Consider the following 22,255-nt stretch of genomic DNA (forward strand, 5'->3'; position numbering starts at 1 on the left):
TTTTATTATATTATTTTTAGTAGGCCGAGACAAGAAAACTCTGTTATAAATTCATAACTTCTTCATCCGACATCCGTTTTCGTCTGTCTTATTACCGTTGCACTACCATTGACGAGATCTTTGATTCTCGTTTAGATTGTTTCAGCTAAAAACTGCTTGATCTCGAAACAAGTATTCGGGGTACATACTGCTAAGCTGAAACTTTAGAAAAATCATAACTTCCTCATATGAAGTCAGATTTGGGCATCCTTTTTATGCACGCTCTTGGTTTAATGAACTATATGAATTTCTTCAAATTACTAAGGCTAAATATCAAACTAACATAAATTCACTATTTATGTCGCGCTATGTCGTGCCGATTCTCTCGCGAAACTTCGACGGGTCATAACTTCTTCGTTATAACTCGGATTTCGGCGTTCTTTATATATACGGAATCGTTGTAACATATACTAAAACTTATTTAAGATTAATACTTCTAGATAATCTTCCATCAAAAAGTCATTTTTGATGCTTATCATCTCTAAATTGACTAGCCCTGATCTACGGGCGTTACAATATAGATGACGACCACATACTTTTCTAGACAGTCCAATGGAACGCTACCATGCTCGCAACCTGTAGGTGTATATGAACGATGTTTTCACTGATGTACTCTATCCCCCTCATGGTTGTCTTACGGACATTTATGGCCGAGAAATCCCCTCAACAGTAGTTTCTGCCCCGATGATGATCCTTAGGCTAGCTCCCTTTTATTAGATGCTTTAGGGACGTAAAGTGAGGATAACGAGAACGGGTAATTGGATTGAATGATTTTTGAAAATAATAAACTTATTTATTGTGGGTTGAAAACCCTATATGCTCACCAGGCTCCCAAACCTGACCAACTCAGTTTCTTGTATTACAAGTAGTGGCAAGAGCATAGTTGGATGATCTCACGAGAAATTATGGATTCTAGGCCAGTAGAAATTAAATAGAATGTTGTAAGACCTATGTTGTTTTTTATGCCAATTTTGTTTTGTGGCCTATGATGTTTTGGGACCTAGAACCATAAAGTTGCCATTTTTGGGGGTGAAATCCACCCATGCATGAGTTAATGTCATTTTTGTGAAAGTTGATTGCTATTTCTTGATATTGGAACTTTTGGGGCATGCAAAGTCACCAAGTCTGTTACTTTATAGTTCTAGAGGTTCTAAACGGTTTGGATCTACATTTTGGGTGGTATGGTTTAAGCATTAAGTGCTTAATGGCGTTTTTGAACTCTGGACGCGAACGCGCTGCGTAAGGTCCGGGAATGCCATGCATTCCAGCCAGGACCCGCGATCTGAACTGATGAGGAACACCCAACGTTCCACAAGGGAACACCCTACGTTCGATTCGACAGTGGGCTTCCTTGGGGCATTTTCTTGGACTTTATTACTATGGGCCTTAGTGGACCATTATTTTGGGCTTTATTAGACCATATCTTATTTTGGGCTTACGAAAGACTTATTAGAGGAATTTGGGCCCAAGTTGGAAAGTTAGGCCATTAGTGGGCTTGGGAAGTCTCCCTAGTATTGGGACTTTCATGTTATAGTTTTGGGCTTTAGGCATGAACCAAATTAGAGCAGGGGTAAAATGGTCATTTTAACCTAAGACGGATTATTGGATTTTAACTAAGTGTTATTTTGGTATTGATAGCTCAGGGATTCGTCGGAGCAGCCGTTAGAGATTCCTAACCATGAGATTCAACATTAAGGTGAGTTTTCCTCCTATTTGAATGGGTCGAAGTCACTAGTGTCGGCCCGTATTTATAACTATATGTATTCCGAACTAAGGTCCAATGTCGGGCGGTGCCCTACGTTTATATGTTTTCTGGGTTACGATCCGATGTCGGGCGGTGCCGGAGGAATGTTTGTATGCTTGATGTCTTCATAATTCTTGCATGTGTATGTATTTGTATGTTTCCGGATTACAATCCGATGTCGGGCGATACCCGATGAATGTTTGTATGTTTTCCGAATTACGGTCTGATGTCAGGCGGGGCCCAAGGAATGTTTATTTGCTTATGTTATGTGATTATTCTATGCGTATTTGTTGATATGTTTATATGTATACATAGCTTTGCTCAATGTCGGGTGGGGACCGATGAAGGGGCGGGGCTCACGATATGTTTATATGTGATTATGTGATTATGTGTATGGTATGTGGTAGTTTGGGGAAACTCACTAAGTTTCATGCTTACAGTTTTCAGTTTTCGTTTAAGGTACTTCTGGTAGGAAAGGGAAGAGCTCGGGATGACTGCATTGTGCACACCATGATGTTTTAGCCTATGATGTTTACTCTGATATTTTTGTTATGGATACTCTGATTGTGATGTTTTGGAGACTTTGACTTATGTTTTCTACGGATGTTTTGATAGCTATGGTTCTATTTAATAATTAAAAATCATTTTTTTGTCAAAAAATTTGGGATGTTTCGTAAGTGTTAAACAATACTTTTCAACCACTATGTACAGACAGAGGTTAGACGTGAAACACCGGAGGATAGGATCATTTTGGCATTTAAGCACTACTGAAAATCTGACAAACTTTTGCGGCCATTCAAACAAGATTCACCGTACCGCGAGTAGTTAAAACTTAAAAGATATTATAATAACACTTTGTTTATTATATTTTTATAATACATATATTGTTTATAGGTTCATTGTAACAATATTAAACTTAAACATAAGTTATACTTAAAGTAGGGTAAGCATAAATCACTTACTAGGAGGTTAGACTAGGAACCGGGCTCTGTAGGGGCAGAACTTCTGAGCCGAAAGATCTTCTCGGAGCCTTCTGGTGCTCCGAGACTCGCCTCTAACACTTGGGAAATGTTAGGTAATGGAAAAGATGGTTCAGGGGTATTAGGAGAGAAAGAATGGTTTGGTGTGAAGAAAATGAGAGATTTGTGCCTCTATTTATAGGCTGTCCTGGGGCCTCTAATGTTATAAGACATGACTCTCATGTCGTGAGCCTTGCATAGGCACGAAGGCGAAGCCTGGTGCTGACACGTGGCGTCGGACATAGGTAAATCAACCAATTTTTTTTAAAAAAAAATCATAACTTTCGCAGATGAGCTCCGTTTTTGACGTTCTTTATACCCACGCGTAGGTATTGACAAGATCTTCAACTTTCCTTTTGACCCTATTGTCTAATTCTCTATTGCTTTTAAATTTAACAATCTGAGAAGATTACACTGTTAATGACCGTGTAAAATCCATAAGTTTTACATACGGACTCCGTTTTCAACTGCCTTTTTATCGTTTAACTTCCATTAATGAGATCTCCGATTCTCATTTATATCATCTTGGCTAAAAATCGATCGATCTAAAATTCGATTTTCGGGTTGCATACTTCTATGCTAAATCTTAGAAAAATCATAACATCCTCATATGAAGTCAGATTTGGACGTTCTTTTTATGACGTTCACGGTTTAACATATACAACGACTTTTGTTTAGATTGCTAAGGCTAAAAAATAATTTATCGCAAACTCACTTTTTACGATACACAGCGTCGTACCGGTTTTGTCTCAAAACTTCGACGGGTCATAACTTCTTCGTTATAAGTCGTATTTCAGCGTTCATTATATGTACGAAACCATTGTGACATATGCTATAACTTTGGTTAATATTATTTATGCTAAATAATCTTCTGTCAAAAAATCATTTTTAACGTTCATTGTCTCTAAATTGACTAGCCCGAATCTGTGAGCGTTACACATCATTAACTTAATATATACAAAAACATAGTTTTTTTTTAAATTTTGAGGAGCTACTTTTATCAAAAAAAATTATTTTAAATATATCAAAATTCATAATTTTTATTCTCTATAAATAGACATCCATTGATATAGTTTTAAGATAAAATAATTTTTTTATGGTTTCAGCTCTCGTTATTCACAAGTGAATAAAAATATATTAGATTTTTATTAAGTACATTCGTTATTCACTTATGAATAAAACGTATGTTTAAGTTTTTTTTTAGTTTAAATATCATTCATATATGAATATAACACGTAATAAAGTTTTCTTATCTAAAATATATTTTTTTACATCATCTTTTCTTACATGTTATACTCATATATAAATAAAATGTGTATTAGCTCTCGTCATATGTTATATTCATATATGAACAAAAAACATAGTTTCAAAATTAAAATAAAAAATTAAACTTAGTGTCAAAATCGAAAAAAAAGTGAAAAGTTAGTGTTTTTTGTGGAAAAAAAAATCAATTTTGACACGTCAGCATGCCACGTCATCAAAATTGACACGTCATCAAGCCGTGTCAGCATATAACATGGTTAACCGGTCAAGTGGTTAGAATTGTAACAAATTGGAAAACACAGTGTCAAAATTGACAAAAAAAAAAAGCACTATGTCAAAATCGAATTTTTGTGTAAAAAGAGTGTTTTTTGTGCTATTTACCCATAAAACTTTTATTAGATTTTTGTTATTCATTTGTTATTCATATATGAATAAGTAGTATGTTATTAAAAGACGAATTGTTTTGAAAATTCAAATCACATATTCATATATGAATTACAAATAAAAAGTAACAAAATTATTCACATATTAATATAAATTGTGATGATAACTAATACATATTTTATTGACGAAAGTTGATGTAATTGTAAAAAGTTTATTACATGTTATATTTATATATAAATGATGTTTAAATTGGAATAAAAAAAAAGCATACTTTTTATTTATAAATGGTTAACGAATATACTGTAATAAAAATCTCGTGTATTTTTATTCACTTATGAATAATGAGAGTTGAAACTATAAAAAAAATATTTTATCTTAAAACTATATCAATATGGATCTCTATTTATAAAGAATAAAAATTATGAATTTTGATATGTTTAAGAAAAAAATTCGATAAAAAATAGCTTCTTAAAAATTAGAAAAACAAAAAATACATACAAAAAAATAAAATAAAATATATATATATATATATATATATATATATATATATATATATATATATATATATATATATATATATATATATATATATATATATATATATATAAGATAGTAATTAATGTAATTTAAGGAAAATGTTTGATTGGAAAACACATGTATATCATTTCTTCTTTCCGCCAGTACAGTAGAGAGTTTTGCGGTAAAAATAAATGGTTGGCTGTGAATGATTCCTGGTTCTCAACCTTTTTTAATTTATCAATTGAACACACACACACACACACATATATATATATATATATATATATATATATATATATATATATATATATATATATATATATATATATATAATATTCAAAATAAAAAAATAAAAGATTAATGTAGAATATAGAAGCATATACTTAAAATTATTTACGTTAAAAATAGAAAAAGGATTAGAATAAAAAATTATATCAATTTAAGGATCATACATGTAAATTTTATTTATATATGAGATGGATTAGTTTTATTCAAAATTACGCAAGATAGGTAAAAACTAATAAAATATAATATGTTATATGTTTTTGTTATAATTGGTTTTTCCATTTTTTTTATTTCATCATTAGAACAAAATAATATATGAGGTTATAAAAATATATTAAGAAACATAAAAAGAAAATGAAAAATGAAATTGACACTTATTTAAGAAACAACAATAAAATGAATTAACTTTTAAGAAAAAAAAGAAGAAAATAGAAAATAATATATATATAAGTAATGTAATATTAATTTCATTTGATGGTTTTAGTTGTTGGTGTAGATAATGATTGTATTAATTTGGATATAAATTTAATGTATTAGATGTTAAAAAGATAAAAATAGAATATAATATATAAGAAAAGAACCATAAACGTTATGTATTCATGGTTTTTTATAGGTAATAATTGTTGCAGTAAGTTTTACTATATATAATTTGACTATAGAATTAATGGGTGTGTTTAACAATGTCGGTTTTAGAATTAGATAAAAGGGGTAAGAATAAATCACTCTTTCAAAATTCATATTTCAAAATTAAATAAAAAGAAGTCACTACTTTGAGAGTGACGTGTTGAATATTAGGTCATTGTTAACATCTTAGTGTCAGGAATCATGGAATCATCATCACAAGTTATTTTTGACAAAATTACACAAATGGTTATTATGGTAGGGAAAATACAAATACATTATTTATTTACATGGATACCAAATTTTAGAATAAAATGGTGTTCTTAACGAACATCATTTGTTGTTTACCATTGTTCTTAAACACAAGGGTAAATTAGGTATATATCTACACAACCATCCTTATGTATTCGGCCATATTGTTCCTAGATAATGGAGAAAATAACATCCACTTGGTACACACTCTTGAGGGAGAGTTTGATTTCGTATATGACAAATTGCAAGGTCAAGGTCTCAAGGACAAACACCTTTTAGGATCATAAGTATAGGGCATGCAGTTCAATTTCAATGACAAGGGGAATCAAAAGTAGTTATTAGTGGGAGTGGTGGATTAATGAATTTGTTGTTTGGGACAATTATATGATCATGTCGGTCAAAACTATCAGGTTGGGTCAAAATGATTAGAAAAAGATCAAAATGATCTAGTTGGCTTTAAATGATAAGTTTTTTTCATTCCTAATTAATGGGAAAAAATCATAAAGATTGTTTTTCCATAACCATCTAAAATTGCTAAAATCCACAAATTACATAATTGTAAGTGAATTACATTATTTATGATTGACTCGTTAGAAGTTCGACTTGAGATTGAGTTAAATAAACTCAATCTCATTTTTTGAGGATCGTTTGTCCATGTTGGTATAATATTATATACAATAAATTACAAGTTTGGTCCCTGCTCTTTACCAAAAGTTGCAAGTTAGATCCATGTTTTTGACTCCTCATAATCGTCCTTTGAATTTATAATTCATTTCAGATTTTCCCGAAATCTTCCATATAGAATCATTCCAATGGAATGAGAAGGCCTGAACAAAGGTTAGGGTAAAACATACTTGCTTTAAGGGGTTTCTAGAGGTAGAGGCTACAAGAAATGAAGAAAGAGGAAGGGCGAAAGAAATATACAAGGAGGCCAATCATGAGGCAAAGAAATTTGTGATTATAGTTAAGGCTAAAGCATACGAAGAGTAGAGTTAGAGATTAGACACTAAAAAAGAGGTGCAAAGAATTTACAAGCTTGCTAAAGCCAGAGAAAGAAGATATAAGGATTTAGGGGGTGTTAGATATATTAAAGATGCCAACGGCCATGTTCTAATAAAGAAAGATGATATTTAAAGGAAATGTGGTAGTTATTCTCATTCCTTATATAATGATAGTACCTTGACCACAAGATACATGATTGTAGAAGGCTGTGTAACAAGGCCCCATACTGAAGTAGAGGGTGCATGTTTGATGATTAGTAGCGAGGAAGTGAAGAGGGATTTGATGAAAATGGGGAGGAACAAAGTTGTGTCCAAACCAAATTCCTATTACCGTATGATGATGGCTTGAGGATGAAGGACTTAGGTGGCTGATAAACTTATTTAACATTATCCTAGAGACTACTAGCATGCATAGCATAAGAAGTAAAAATCAAATGTTGTGATCCTAATTTATAAGAACAAAAAGGATGCCTAAAGTTATAGAAATTATAGAGGTATTAAGTTACTTAATCATGCGATGAAGCTACGGGAGAGAGTAGTGGAGGCTAGGTTTTGAAAGATCACGACTAATACAGAGTACTAATTCATTTCTATGCAAAGGAGGTCGACAATTGAGGCATTCCATCTCTTTAGACGCCTTATGGAAAAATATAGACAAAGAAATAAGAATCTCCATATGGTGTTTATCGACCTTGAGAAGGTGTATAACAGTGTCCCACAAGAGGCAGATTAGAGGACTTTGGAAACTAGAAGGATTCGTAGGAGATATGGCATGGCTATTCACGATGTGTATTGCCGACGTAGCACATGTGCCTAGACTCCTGTCAGAGACACATACCTGGTTTAGCTCTCAGCCCCTACATTTTCACATTAATGTTGGATGAGATGTCTAGTGGGATCCACAGGGAGATGCCTTGGTGTATGTTTTTTGCCGATGACATTGTCTTGGTGGCCGAGTCGAAGGGTGAGTTGAATGCCGCATTGGACACCTGGAGGGCGAAATTAGAGGAGAAAGGCTATGAATCAACACACTTAAAACTGAGTATCTTTGGTTCAATTTTAATAGGGAAGCGGATGGAGAATGAGAGACGTACGTTTAGGGGAGCTGTCTCTTTCTTCAAAAGAAAGCTTCAAGTATCTAGGTTCTATGATCCATACAGGATGAGGTGTGAAGGTAGACGTTTCACATGGCATAAAGATTGATCGGTAGAAGTAGAGGGCAACCTTAGGAGTAGGGGTGGCAAGGGGTGTGTTGGGTCATAAACTAGTTGAATAGTGTAATTAAATGAGTTAAAAATCTAACCCAACCCAATCCAACCTACATGTTTAAGTAAATAGGTTGACAATTCTCAACCCAACCCAACCCAACATTTTCAATAAAGTGGTTGAAATCGAGTTGACATATGTATTACTTTTCCAACCTAACATATTTAATAAACATTTTGGACTTGGATTGACCTATTTAAATTAACAAAAAATAATAATAATAAAATATAAAAAAAATTAAAAATATAAATTAAAAAAAAAAAGTTTAAAACTCCAATAGTTGTTGAAGTTTGAAAATAATATAACCATAAGTCTATAAGTCCTTAACAAAAATACAAATCAAGTCCTTACAATCATAAAACATTATAAATGTTTAATTTCTGAATTTACCCAACTCGACTTCCAATAATGATTACTAACCTACAATTTTTGAGAAATAAAAAAATAATCAAAATATAATATTCATTTAAATAATAATACTAAATAAATATAAACTAAAAAATATTTAAAAATTTTAAACATTGATAGGTTGTAAACAGGTTGGGGATTTCAACCTTAACCCAACCAATCTAATTAAACGGATTAGATGGGTTGACCCATTTAATTAAACGGTTGAGAATATCAGCCCAACATGCTAATTACTAGATAGTGTTCGTGATGAGAGGAAGATGGACGAGGGGAAGATGGGGTAGCTAAAATGAGGATGTTGAGTTCGACTTGTGGTAAACTTTGTTGAATAGGGTACTGAATGGAGTTATAAGAAACTCATAGACAAAATTGCAAAAATGGTCCCTATGGTATGCATTTTTTGGGGGTTTTGGTCCAAACCATGGGTTTGTTGGATTCGTGGTCCTTTTGGGCTAGTTTCATTGTAAAACTGGCCCCCGATAAACTTGAAAAGACGACTTTGCCCTTTTAATTTGTTTTTTCCATTTACTTAATTATTATTTTATTTTATTTAAACATAAATGTTAAATGAAATCAAGAATGGGACCCACTTACTCTCTCTCTCTCTGTGTGTGTGTGTGTGTGTGTGTGTGAAAAAAACCCACTTCCCCACCCGTTCTTCTTCTTCTTCCTTACCAGCACCACCATTCTTGAACATTCTCTCTGTTGCTTCCTTACCTGCACTACCATTCTCCAACTCGTGATTTACAAACTCGTCTTCAAAACATAAGAAAAAAAAAATTAAGACCTTCATCTCTCGATTCGACTGGTGAAACAGATTAACGGGAAACGACCAATCTACACGGAATGAGGGGATGGATGGCTTACTAGCAACGGCAGCAGCAGCAGACGGCGGTGGCTGGAGGATGTCGGCGGCAGCAGCAGTGAATGGCAGCGATTTGCGGTGGCGTGCGGCAGGGGGCTGCTTTGATGGCCTTCTGTCGCTTCGCTTCTGTTTTAATTAGATGGAGACACGAGTGGACGAGGAAGGGGAACTCGGTCGTGGTCGGAATCAACAGTGGCGGTGGTTGTGGGTGGTTTTCTCGCCGATGAAGACGGCGGATGGCGGTTTCCGACCTTCCTTGCAACATAAATGGTGGTGGTGGTTGATTATCTGAACAGGAGGAGGGGTGGACTTTGTAGAGAGAGAGAGAGAGAGAGAGAGAGAGAGAGAGGTGGGCCCTCTCATTTTTTAATAATTAAATTAATAATTAAAATGAATAAATAATTGTTAAATTAAAAAAATGAATTTAAAAATGGAAAATAAATACCCAAGGGTATTACAGTCATTTCACTATTTAGAAGGACCAAAAACCCGACGAAACTAGCTCAAAAGTACCATCAATCCAAAAAAATCGTGGTTTGAACTAAAACCCTAAAAAAAATGCATACCACAAGGATATTTTTGCAGTTTTGTCAAACTCATATGGGAGTCACATGTATTAATGAAAAATTGAGAGGGAATGACTTTTGAGATGTTATGGACATGTCATAAAGAGGCCATCATTAACTACGGTAAGAAGGATAGAGAAATAAGTTATTAACGTTATTAATTTAGAAATAAATGACCACTTTAGCAAAAAAATAAATTATTATTATTATTATTATTATTATTATTATTATTATTATTATTATTATTATTATGTTCGATTTCCTAGTTTGATTAAAACCTTGCACAGAAAAAAAAAATCTAATTTATCGTAGTTTACTTATATGTTTTTTTGCCAAAAAAATCTAATTTATCGTAGTTTACTCAGATGTAATGGAAATGCATCTCTCCTAAGTGGCATGGCCGAGGGTTCAAGTACCATGGTGGACAAAAACTATGAATAAAAATAGGATTAATAGGTGTTCATGTTTGTTTGTCGTTCTAAAAAGAATGTACAGTTTCCTTTTTATTTTTTTGCTTCTTATTTTATCTGCTTCCTCATGCACATAAACTTCAAAAGAAAAGGTTTTTTTAAAATAGAAAGTTGACGTTTGAAATAAATTCTTATTCATTTAAAATGAAGCTTTAGAAAACAAATACTATTATGCATTTTGTATTTTACATTAACCTAGAACAAATATTCATAAACACATATTTAATTAAACAGTTATGGCCAAGTAATCCTATATAACGTGTACTTTATGTTGTGTAATGTGTGCTACAGCCTTCAAGTATGTACATTTATTAATATCAAACCACTATGGAGCAAATTGCAAGAAATAGCAACATACTTTACTCTTTTTACCAATATAGGCAACATACTTACATTTATTTACCCATAATAGCAACATACTTACATTTTTGCCAATAAGAACAATATGTAACTCATTATAGCACTGTATTTGCATTTTCTTTACATACAATAGCAATGTACTTACAATTCTTTATTCATAATAAGTTAATAACAAAACAAGTAAATTTCTTTACAGATAATTGCAATATATAATAAATAATGTACAATGCCTATACTTGTAGCAAAATGCAACTATATTGTTGTTATATGTACAAAAAAACAAATAAAGTACATTGCTATTATCAATAAAGAAATGTAAGTATGTTGCTATTTATGTGTGAAGAACAAAGTACATTGCCCATATTGACCAGTGCCTGAAAAAGTCAATGCTAGATGCACTCAAACCATCAATGAGAGCATTAATTCAATACACTCTTTCAGGAGGACATTGATGACCATGGTATTGGTTTTAGAAGAACGTGTAAGAAATTTCAGTTGAAATGCTCAACGATGAGTCAGATGCTGATGTGGCAAAGTTGGAATCAAAACCAGAACAGACTTCCAAAAGGAGAGGGACTAAATCCGACACAGCAGTAAACTCCGGGGAGCCTTCTGATTCTTCTCATGTTGAAGGTGAGAAAGAAGAAGCAGAGAAACAACATTAAGTTCATAGTTCGCCTGTTAAGAGTCCTCTAATGAAGCAGATAATCCATCAGAAACAGAAAAAGACAAAACTGCCCCTGAAAGTTAGGCTGACAATGTTTCTTCCCCTTCCCCATCTCAAAGTGACAGCCTTCCAAATGAAAGTCACTTCAAGAAACCCGGTCTTTAAAAACCAAACTCTTCAAAAAGACGAAATCGCCCGTGAAAACGCCGATTCCCCATCCAAAGGCGGTTGTTGCCAAGGAGGTCAAACTTCCAGCCACCATTGATGAATCAGAAGATGGTGGAGCCGCTAGTGATTCTGATGATAAACCTCTGAGGAAGCACAATAAGAAAGCGGACACAGGTAGTTCAGGGGCAAAATCGTCAAAACAATCAAGGGAGAAGAGCAACCAGGCTGGTAAAGAAAATGGATGTGGGTGAATCAGATGGAAAAGAAGGAAAAACAGGGTAAGAACTAAGAAAGTAGATGAGACTATAAAACAATCTGTGAAGAAAGGAGAAGATAGTGATTCAGATGCTAAACCACTGAAACGATAGGTTAAAAAGGGGTAGAAAAGTAAAGGTAGAAAGTAAAAATGTTGAGGAAGATGAGGAAAGTGATTCAGATAGCAAGCCATTTAAGCTGTCTGCTAAAAAGGGTAATTCTGGTAATTTAGGTGATGTTAAATCTTCTTCAAAGAAGAAAGATGATGGAAGTGGTAAAACTGTTACAGAAAAGAATCAAACAGAAGAAGACAATGTACATAATTCAAAAGATTCAAAGAACATTAACAAAACTAAAATATAAAATACTAGTTTATGAATTAACATCATGAAAAATAGGTATTTCATAGCATGTTTAGTGTCATCAACCACTAAGAAATTTTCATAATAATTTGTCATTATAACCTCAATGTATAAGTTAGACATCACATAAACCAAGAAACTGTTTCACAGAAATGACTGTTAAAACTTGAAAAGTGTTGATCAGCATGTGAGACATCCATTTCTTGGGAAATATAATCTTTCAGCCCTTCTTTCCTTAACCAAATCAAAAAACAAAAATTATATAAATACCTTAAAGTGCTGCTACAGAACCAGATTGAGCTTGTTCATATCCCTGCTCCCCATTTACATTCCGCTGCTCAACTCCATTCACATTCTGCTGCCAATTACCATGGTTTTGTCCACCACCATTCCCATTCCAGCTTCCATTGTTGTACTGTTGCCCATTTCCATTCCCATTCCCATTCCCATTCCAGCCTCCATTGTTGTACTGCTGCCCATTCCCATTCCAGCCTCTATTGTTGTACTGCTGCCCATTTCCATTCCAACTTCCATTGTACTGCTGTCCATTTCCATTACCATATTGCTGTGTGTTTCCATTGTTATACTGTTGTCTATTCACAATATCATTTCCATTACCATATTGCTGTGTGTTTCCATTGGTGTATTGTTGTCTATTCACAATATCATTTCCATTACCATTTTGCTGCCCATATCCATACTGATTCCTCTGTCCATAGCCATTTACATTTCGAGGTACACCTGGCACATAAACTGTCCCTCTTGCAATTAAAAGTCTATCAATTTCTTCTTTACGCCCTAACTTATCAAACACCTCTAACACATATTCCTTAAGAGCAGGGGCAACCCCAACACCATAGTTAACCATTTGTTGCAACAAAATCAAAGTCGTGTCATAATTAGAAGCTACACAGAGTGCCCTGATCACCATATCATAAGTATTAGCATCTGGTTTCGGGTCTCTTTCAGCCATTTTAGTCAAAATGGGCTCACACTCCACAATCTTTCCATTCTCAATCATACTAGAGAACCATTTGTTGGCATAAGTAGGAATCACTCTCAAACCAACATCCACCATCTTCGCATATTTATCTATAGCTTCATCAATTCTTCCTGCCTTGAAATAAGCATCAATCAAGGTCTTATAAGTGTTGACTTCAGGTGATAAAGATTTGCCACATAATTCTACATACATTCTTTCTGCATCGTCTATCATGTCATTCTCACAGTACCTCATGATTATATTGTTAAAACCCGCTGCATCCATTGAAAAAGATTTTGACTTGGGGGCATTACCAGCCTTCTTGAAAACACTATAAGCCTCTGATGCTTTCCCCATTTTGAAGCATTCATTTACCATGATATTAAAGGTATCAGAATTCACTGCTTGGACAACAGGTGGAGTGTGCCTATCTAACATGCTATCAAACAAAGCCTCAGCCTCTGGTTTCTTGTCCCATTTAAGCAGAACTTCTAAAAGAACATTACATGTAGCAGGAACCATTTTGAATTCTTTATCTAATAAAGATTTGTAAGACTCCATGGCTTCTTTTGGCTTACCTTTACTAAAGAACCACTCCATGAAAGTAGCATTAACAATACCATCATAAACCATGCACCTACTTTTCAGCTCATCAAAAAATTCATTGGCTTTTCCCAGATTATCCAAATTGAGAAAGCCAGATATGATGTTGTTGAAGACAATAGAGTCAGCCCCGTGGCCATCGTTCACCATTTTCCATAGCAAGTTCACTGCTTCATCAATACGCCCAGCATCAATTAAACCCTTGGTTAAATGACGAAAAGTAACTGCAGATGGGCTAAAGGGAGCATTGTCCTTAATGTGTTGGTAGACTTCCAGGGCTTTATCAACTTCTCCGTTTTCACAGTGAGAGACGATCAAGAAATTGTAGGAAACAACATTAGGAACTATGTTAGATTGCTTGAAAAAATAGGCAAAAAGAGCTATGGCATCCAAATACCGCTTGGCGCGATACATAGAGCCAATGATCGCGTTGCAGGTGAAAACAGTGGGACGTGTGCTGGAGAAAACCGATTGTCGAGCAACAACAGAGGCGTTTTCGAGGTCTCCGGCTCGGATTAACGATTGGACGCGGTTGTGGAGGCTGAGTCGAGGTCCAACGAGGGCAGATGTAGTATCAGGTTGGTTAGGGTCGCGTCTAGGGCGTGGGGCATTTGGATCGCGTTGGAGGGCGTGGAGTGGGGGCTCAATACGGAGGCGACGTTTGCGACGACGGCGTTCGGCGGCGGCTTCCTCTGCTGAAGTAAAGGCAAAGGTTCTAACAGGGATTAGGAAGTTAGGGTTTGTTGTTGGAGACTGGAGAGATAGGGACTGGAGGTTGAAGGCGGCGGCGGTGGTGGTGATTCGGAGAGATGTGGGACGGCGAAGAGATCGTAGAATTAATTGAGCAACCGTCATGTTTGGACGTGGGGATTGGGATTTTGGAAGAACCCTAGTTAAACCCTGTGATGAAGAGCTAAATATCTGCGTTCGTTTTCTATAACAGAGTATCGTCTCAAAAACCCTCTACTGTGCTACGTGTGCAATAATGTTTAAAATTTACAAGTTTGCCATCACTCGAACTCAGATATTTTATTTTCAGTTCATAAAAAAAAAAAAAAAAATTCAAACTTTTTTAAAAAATAAAGAACGACTCTGCTGGGGATCGAACCCAGAATCTCTGGTTCCGTAGACCAGCGCCTTATCCATTGGGCCACAGAGTCAACTTGATATGTAAAAGCTAGTCCCTTTTATTATTCTAAAACGTATAAAGGAGGACCTTGAATCGAGGATAATTTAGGTTTTGTTACTTTGAATGCATGATCTTAAAATAATTTTATTTTCCGACTAATAAACTATTCGAAACACATAAAATAATTTTGATTCTAATATATTGTTTGTAGTGTAAGGTCTTACGTAAATATTGTATATCTTTATTTTTATTATTATATAAAACATATTTTAACATTTTTTGAAATTTAAGATGTATCATTATTTGAACATAATGGTGGAGATAACTTACAAGTATCTAGATTTATCTTACGGTACCTAAATGTATTTTACGGTATTATCTTCGTTCTGGAAGTTACCTTAATCTCCTCTACACACATGACACACCAGTCGCCATCAAACCACATCTCATTCGTCTCTCTCATTGGTCTTTTTAGTCTCCGACAGCCCTATGTTACCACCAACTTATTCACCCTCATGACATCAACCAAATGTTCATTCCTCTCAACTGGACAACCAATCGCTTTAGAAATCCTCTACTGTTACCGACGTCGACCACCCCCATTATTATAAACACCGTCATCTCCTCTCACCATCAGAAACTGTAACCCTAACCCTAATTATCCTCCACCATCGCCAATAGACTCCGACAACATCACACACCATGCAATAGAAATAAGCCCCAAATTAGGAGCCAAAAACGCACTACCACCTTCAGCATCATCATTCCTCCAGGAGAAACGCATTGGATAGCCATCTCCACCATCTCTCTTCATTTGCACCACTTTTGCATAAAAGAACCAAAAGATACCCAAACGGCTTTGCTTCAGGTAAGACCAAACTGGCTTCATCCATTTGATTCAGATTAGGTCAACCACTCTCCATTACTTCTGTCTTTCTACTAGAATTTAATAACATTTTTGTATGCAAACTTCCATTTTCAGTTATCAACTCAGCCACTCTCTCATATTTCTCATTACGGTTTACCACCACCATCCTTGTCCACCCTCGTTTACACCAACACTCACAAACTCAAACGCACATCACGTCGGTCGCTTCCCTCCACAAACCCTATTCGCCGCCACGACCAACACTCAACCCTGCCACCACCATTTATAGCCACCAACAATAACCATCACCCAGCAAAGCCATTAATTTTGAATGGAGTTTGCTTCGCGGAGACTGTTGGATCTAGTAGGTATACCTTTTCCCTCCTCAGTCTGTTGCTTTCTTATTCTTTTGGCTTATACAAATCTTGATTTCTGAATTCTCTCTTTCTAATGTATGTTTTTCAAAATTACTTACAGTTATTGAAGTATCTATGGTATGTGTATGCATTTTTTAAAAATGTGCAGGTGTGCTTATCTATTTGTATTGTGTTAGTGTTTGTATGTATCCTTTTGTACAGTCATGTGTATTTATGTGTATTTGTTTGTGAAGATATTGGACTAAAGAAGGAAATAACAATGATCATTTATCTCTTTCTCTTGACATGTGTCTAATTTGTAGCTGAGATGTAAATTTCAAAGTCATAGGGTTGCTGCCATGCTATTGGAACTTTGGAGGTAACAATGAGCCATGTTTTGAATTTTTATAAATATGCTCTTTATGTCTAACATGTTACTGATTGTATACAATTTTAATACGACACTTCTTAAAATGTTTTTTTCATGATTGTTTCTTAAAATGGGTACCCTATTAAGATGACACTTCTTAAAATGTTTTTTTTTTATAAATATGCTCTTACTAATGCATCTTTCAAAGGTGGTTTACTAATGGGATCACTTTAGTGGCTTGACAGTTTCAAAGATCATTGATGGTTGGATTGTTCAATCTATTTTTTGTTTAGGAGCATGCTTGCTAATAGATGATATTGAAGTCTTACCAATTATAAGACACTCGCTTATTCTACTAACTGGAAGAAATAACTACTTTCAATTATTTGTTTATATGGCATCTATTTTTCAGTTTTTTGTTATAACAATTATCATTTTTTCCTTATTAGGCATTTTACTTAGAAACTTTAGCCATTTATATCCTTCTACTTCCAAAAATTCTAATAATTATATTGTACATTGAAAAAACTATTCAACTATCAGTGACAATAGATTTGTCATTGGATAACATCACTATAATCAGATAAAATGTGGAAATATAAAATGTATTTAAAAAATACCAAAACTATAATGCTTTGATTAGGTATTTTTTAAGAACAATGTGTTTCCTTCATTTTCAGTGTATGTGTGTGTGTTTAAATTTTCTAGTTGTTGTAAGTGTGTGTGTGTGTGTATGTTTGTGTGTGTGTGTGTTTGTTTATTTAAACTTTTTAGCTGTGTATATGGATGTGAATGATATAGTTTCTTTTGAGATGGTGAAGATAGATATGGACTTGGGAAATATTGTGTAACACCCAGTTCCTGGTATGTATTTAATTAAAAATTTATTCTCTTTTGTATAGAAACTCGATGAGTTAGAGGCCCAAACTCGTCGAGTATGCAGTGGAATTAGATGTGGGTGGAGAAGTTTACTCTACGAGTTGAGAGCCTCAAATCAATGAGTAGACCCTAATTTCTAGGGTTTTGCACCCTATTTAAAGGACTTAATCCTTTCCCTCAGCCTCTCATCAGTCTCCCTGAAACCCTAAATTGCATTGTGAGCTCTTTGGTGAGAAACTTGAAGTTTAAGTGGATTGGTGTGTGTTTTTGTGCTTGGTAAAGGAGTTGGAAGAACTAGAAGCTATCAAGCTTGAAGAGAAGCATTAGATCTGGGATCTCGTCCATCTTTGGCAGCTTTCTGAGGTAAAAAGTCTTAACTTGGTGATTCATAGCTTATATCTCTTTTAGTTTTGCTTTGTGTGTCTTTTTGACCCCATTGTAGGAAACATGATACCCTTCATAAAACATATGCTAAGGATTCCTATTTCAGTTATATTTAGCCCTTAGAATTGTAACAACTAATTCCCGGTATGTATTAATTCAAGGTTTCTTGTATTTGTTCTGGGACTCGACAAGTTAATGGTCCAACTCGTCGAGTGGAGTCGTGACCGTGGAAGAGTTTAAGTGGCCTACTCGACGAGTCGGGAGCCTGACTCGGCGAGTAGGTATTGTTTGGGTGAAACCCTAAATTTGAGGGTTTGCACCATATTTAAACAACTTATCCCAGCCTCCTTTGTCCCTATCACTCCTATAAGACAGTATATCGAAACCCTAGCCTTGTTTGTGTGCTCTAAGGCCATTTTGGTGTATTTTGGTGGGTTGTGAAGCTTGAGAAGAGGAAAGGAGATTGGGAGTGTAGGTTAGGGCTTAAAGATCTAGGAGATTTGTTCCATTTTCAGTTTATTCAAGGTAAAAATCTCCTGTCTTGGTCTTCTATGTGATTATTCATCTTTGGAGTTGGGATTTTGGGGGCTTTCTAAGCCATTTTCAGATTATGAAGGGATTGAATGGGGTTTGACTTCAGATATGGCCTTAGGAGGGGTCTCATGGCATAAAGGTGCTAACTTTATGGCCATGAGAGCCTCATGCCTCCTGTAGGTCACTTCTTATGGCTTTTTGAGCCAAAAACCCCTTGTATGTGCATCAAGTTCGGGACTTTACATGTAAAATGGGCATTAGGAGGCCAGATCCTATGGATGTGGTGTGTTAAGACCCTTTTAGATCGACTGTATGGTGATGGTCAAGAGTGAACTCGACGAGTCATTCTTGGAACTCGACGAGTCGGAGCGTAATAACCATCAAATCCTTCTGTCGAAGGACCAAATGAGAGCAAGGAAGGTCCCTTAGTTGTTCAAGCTCATTAGAGGGCCTGGGAGTCATGGAACTCGACAAATGCTTGGAGCAGGCTCGGCGAGTCCAAGAGAATCTCCTAAGGACTCGACAAGTTGTTCATACAACTCGGTGAGTCGTAGACTGGACGTGTTCATAAGAGGGAGGTGGGCTCAACGAGTTCAAGGTGAACTCGTCAAGTCAGATGAAGTTGGCCCTAAGGGTAATATCGAAGAAGAACGCGTCGATTTCTTGCTAGACTCGACGAGTGAAGACGTGGATTTGCATTGATTTGAGGGGTATGGACTCGATGAGTTGGTAGACCAACTCGGCAAGTCAGGTCAACTGGTAGTTGACTTTGACCAATGTTGACTTTGACTAAATTGGTATGACCTCGGTTAGGGTTGCATACTCAAATGAATAATTTTGAAGTATTGTCATTTAGGGATCGAGGGGTCGTAGGTAGTCGACTTGTACGTCGAAGATAGTTCAGTGTGACATCCCCATTTTCACGGACAGAAAAGACCAATTTTTGTTTATGCTTTATAAAAATCAGAGTTCTTTTAATAAAAATGTTGCGGAATTTGTTCCCAGAAAAACATGATAAATACGTTATTAAAACATTTCCGAAGAAACGTACTTTATTCATTTTAAAACGTTTGGGATGTCATCGTCAATACAGGAACATAAGCATAAACAGAACTTACATTTATTTACACTAGTGATCTACATCTCTTTAAATCTCTCAATGTAAAGTGACTTCGTATCAACACCTGTGATATAAATAAACTGAGTGGGTCAGGTTGGGAAACCTGGTGAGCACATAGGGTTTTCAACCCACAATAATATAATTATTATGTTTAAACAATCAAACAATCAACCCAATTACCCATCCCCATTATCTTCTTTAGTCTTAAGGATCTACCCTAAGAATCAGCTATTCCTCGTTTATTTAGTCCTAAGGATCATCCTAAGGAATCAACACGAAGTCCATCATTACCAAGGCTTATAGAATATATCTGGTGAACACGTAGTCCGAAACATCTGGTAAACAGTTAGTTCAAAAGTAACTAGTGAACACACTTAGTTCAAAATACCTAGTGAACACACTCAGTTCAAAGATACGTAGTGAACACACTCAGTTCAAAAATACCTAATGAGCACCTAGTTCAAAAATACCTACATGTTACGAAACTGCTATCGTTCCACTGGACCATCTAGTATCGTCCATAGTCGTCATCTATACTCCACTAGATGACTGGATCACTGACAACACTGATGTCTCCCATCGTGTTATCACAAAACAACTATTTCATCTACCCATGTTTTTCCCAACACGTTTTGTAGATATAAAATACATATACAGTTTAAATCATTTAAAACATGTATAAAAATCTTTCACTCAGCATAGACAGCAAGTATTCAGACAATATGTACACATAGCACAGACAATATGTACACATAGCACGTAATTTATATTAAAATACTTCATATCTATGTGTAAGATGAAAGGGACTATGCACTCACAACACGTACATTATATAATAAATACTTCATATCTATGTGTAAGATGATAGGGACCATGCACTCACCTGAGAAGGTGGTGACTCGGTACTCGGACAGCGCTTCGTTTACTTTAAAATAATTTCCTTCGACGAAACCTAGTATTATCACCAATAGATTTTAGTCTATTATTCGCCGAGAATAATTAATAGTCTAGCTATTATGACTATTATATAAGCGTTAAAAAAATACTTATATAACCCATAATAATAGCCCAAGTATTTATTATATGTTCTTAATAACGTTAATATAATTAAATAAAAACTATATTAAAAATAGCGTAGGCGTAGCTCACTTACAGTGGGTTTTATAGAAAACCAGGCTTTGCTTGGAGCAGCGTTTCCGAGCCGAAAAGCTCTTCTTCTCGGAGCCATCAAGCACTCCGGGGCTTCCACCTCGTGCTAGGGAGGTTCCCTAGGCTTTTCGAGGGATTCCGGGGCTAGAGAGAGGTTCTAGAGAGAGAGAGTAAAGAGAAGAAAGAATGGGAAAGGTGTGAAGAAAATGAGGGTGGGAGAGGTGGTATTTATAGGGTGAAAATGGCTGAACTTGGTGCCACATGTCACCATCTAGTGGCAAGACTTGGGGAGAAATCAATGGCCAAGATTGTGCCACATCACCCATTTTCGCACAACACACTTCCGACTTCTAAAATCCGTAACTTTCACATACAACCTCCGTTTTTGACGTTCTTTATATCCACGCGTAGGTAAAAATAATATCTACAACTTTCATTTTGACTCAGTCAGCTAATTCTCGACCGATCTTAAATTTAATAGTACGAGACGTTTAGACTATTAAATGACCGCGAAGAATTCGTAACTCCTTCATACGGACTCCGTTTTCGACTGTCTTTTTACCATTGAGTTCTTATTAATGAGATCTTCAACTCTCATTTAGGTCGCATAAGCCAAAAACCGCTCGAACTAAAATTCGAGTTTCTGGCTGTACACTGCTAAGCCGAAGCTTAGAAAAATCATAACTTCTTCATACGAAGTCAGATTTGGGCGTTCTTTTTATGGATTTTCTCGGTTTAACATATTCTACGACTTTCGTTTAGATCACTAAGGCTAAATCTCGCTCTATCGTAAATTCACTTTTTACGCTTCCCGGTGCCGTGTCGGTTCCGTCGCGAAACTTCGACGAGTCATAACTTCTTCGTTATAACTCGGATTTCGGTGTTCTTTATATGTACGGACACCTTGTGACATATACTAAAACTTGGTTCAAATTATTTATTCTAAATAATATTTTGTCAAAAAGTCATTTTCGACCCCTATTATCTCTAAATTGACTAGCCCGGATCTACGGGCGTTACAATTATCTCCCCCTTAGGATGATTACGTCCCGGAATCATCAACGAAACAGGGCAGTATAATGAATCCATACATTATCTCTTCATCCTAGGTAGTAACTGTAACTTCTATGTTGCTTCGAACGGGTATCTAACTCTTGGACTCCTTGATTGCAGGCGGTGCTTGGTCTTGCACCTGCTCGTTAGACTATCAGTCATGACTTTCATGTCACAAGCTCATTCTTTATCAGAGACACCTTCTTCTTCTTAGGACAAGTTAATTTGATTGCTACAATTGATCGGGGTGTCATATTCTAATGACCTATTATCGTACGTAACAACGCTTAGACTCATGTCTCTTAGAGTCAAAT

The 22,255-nt window shown here is 35.4% G+C and overlaps 1 protein-coding gene and 1 non-coding gene across 2 annotated transcripts; both read right to left on the minus strand.

Annotated features, from left to right (window-relative positions):
• Positions 1-12,510: 12,510 nt before the first annotated feature.
• Positions 12,511-15,046, minus strand: GRP23 (glutamine-rich protein 23). The gene has a single exon (XM_078963583.1). It carries the CDS (start codon positions 14,952-14,954, stop codon positions 12,786-12,788), a length of 2,169 nt encoding a protein of 722 aa, XP_078819709.1. The 5' UTR covers positions 14,955-15,046; the 3' UTR covers positions 12,511-12,785.
• A 140-nt stretch (positions 15,047-15,186) lies between these two features.
• Positions 15,187-15,259, minus strand: TRNAR-ACG (transfer RNA arginine (anticodon ACG)). Its single transcript has one exon. It is a non-coding gene; the product is annotated as a tRNA-Arg (tRNA).
• Positions 15,260-22,255: the final 6,996 nt, after the last annotated feature.

Source organism: Lactuca saligna, chromosome 7, assembly GCF_052625555.1.
Source record: "Lactuca saligna cultivar CGN05327 chromosome 7, ASM5262555v1, whole genome shotgun sequence".
NCBI classification, from domain to species: Eukaryota; Viridiplantae; Streptophyta; class Magnoliopsida; order Asterales; family Asteraceae; genus Lactuca; species Lactuca saligna.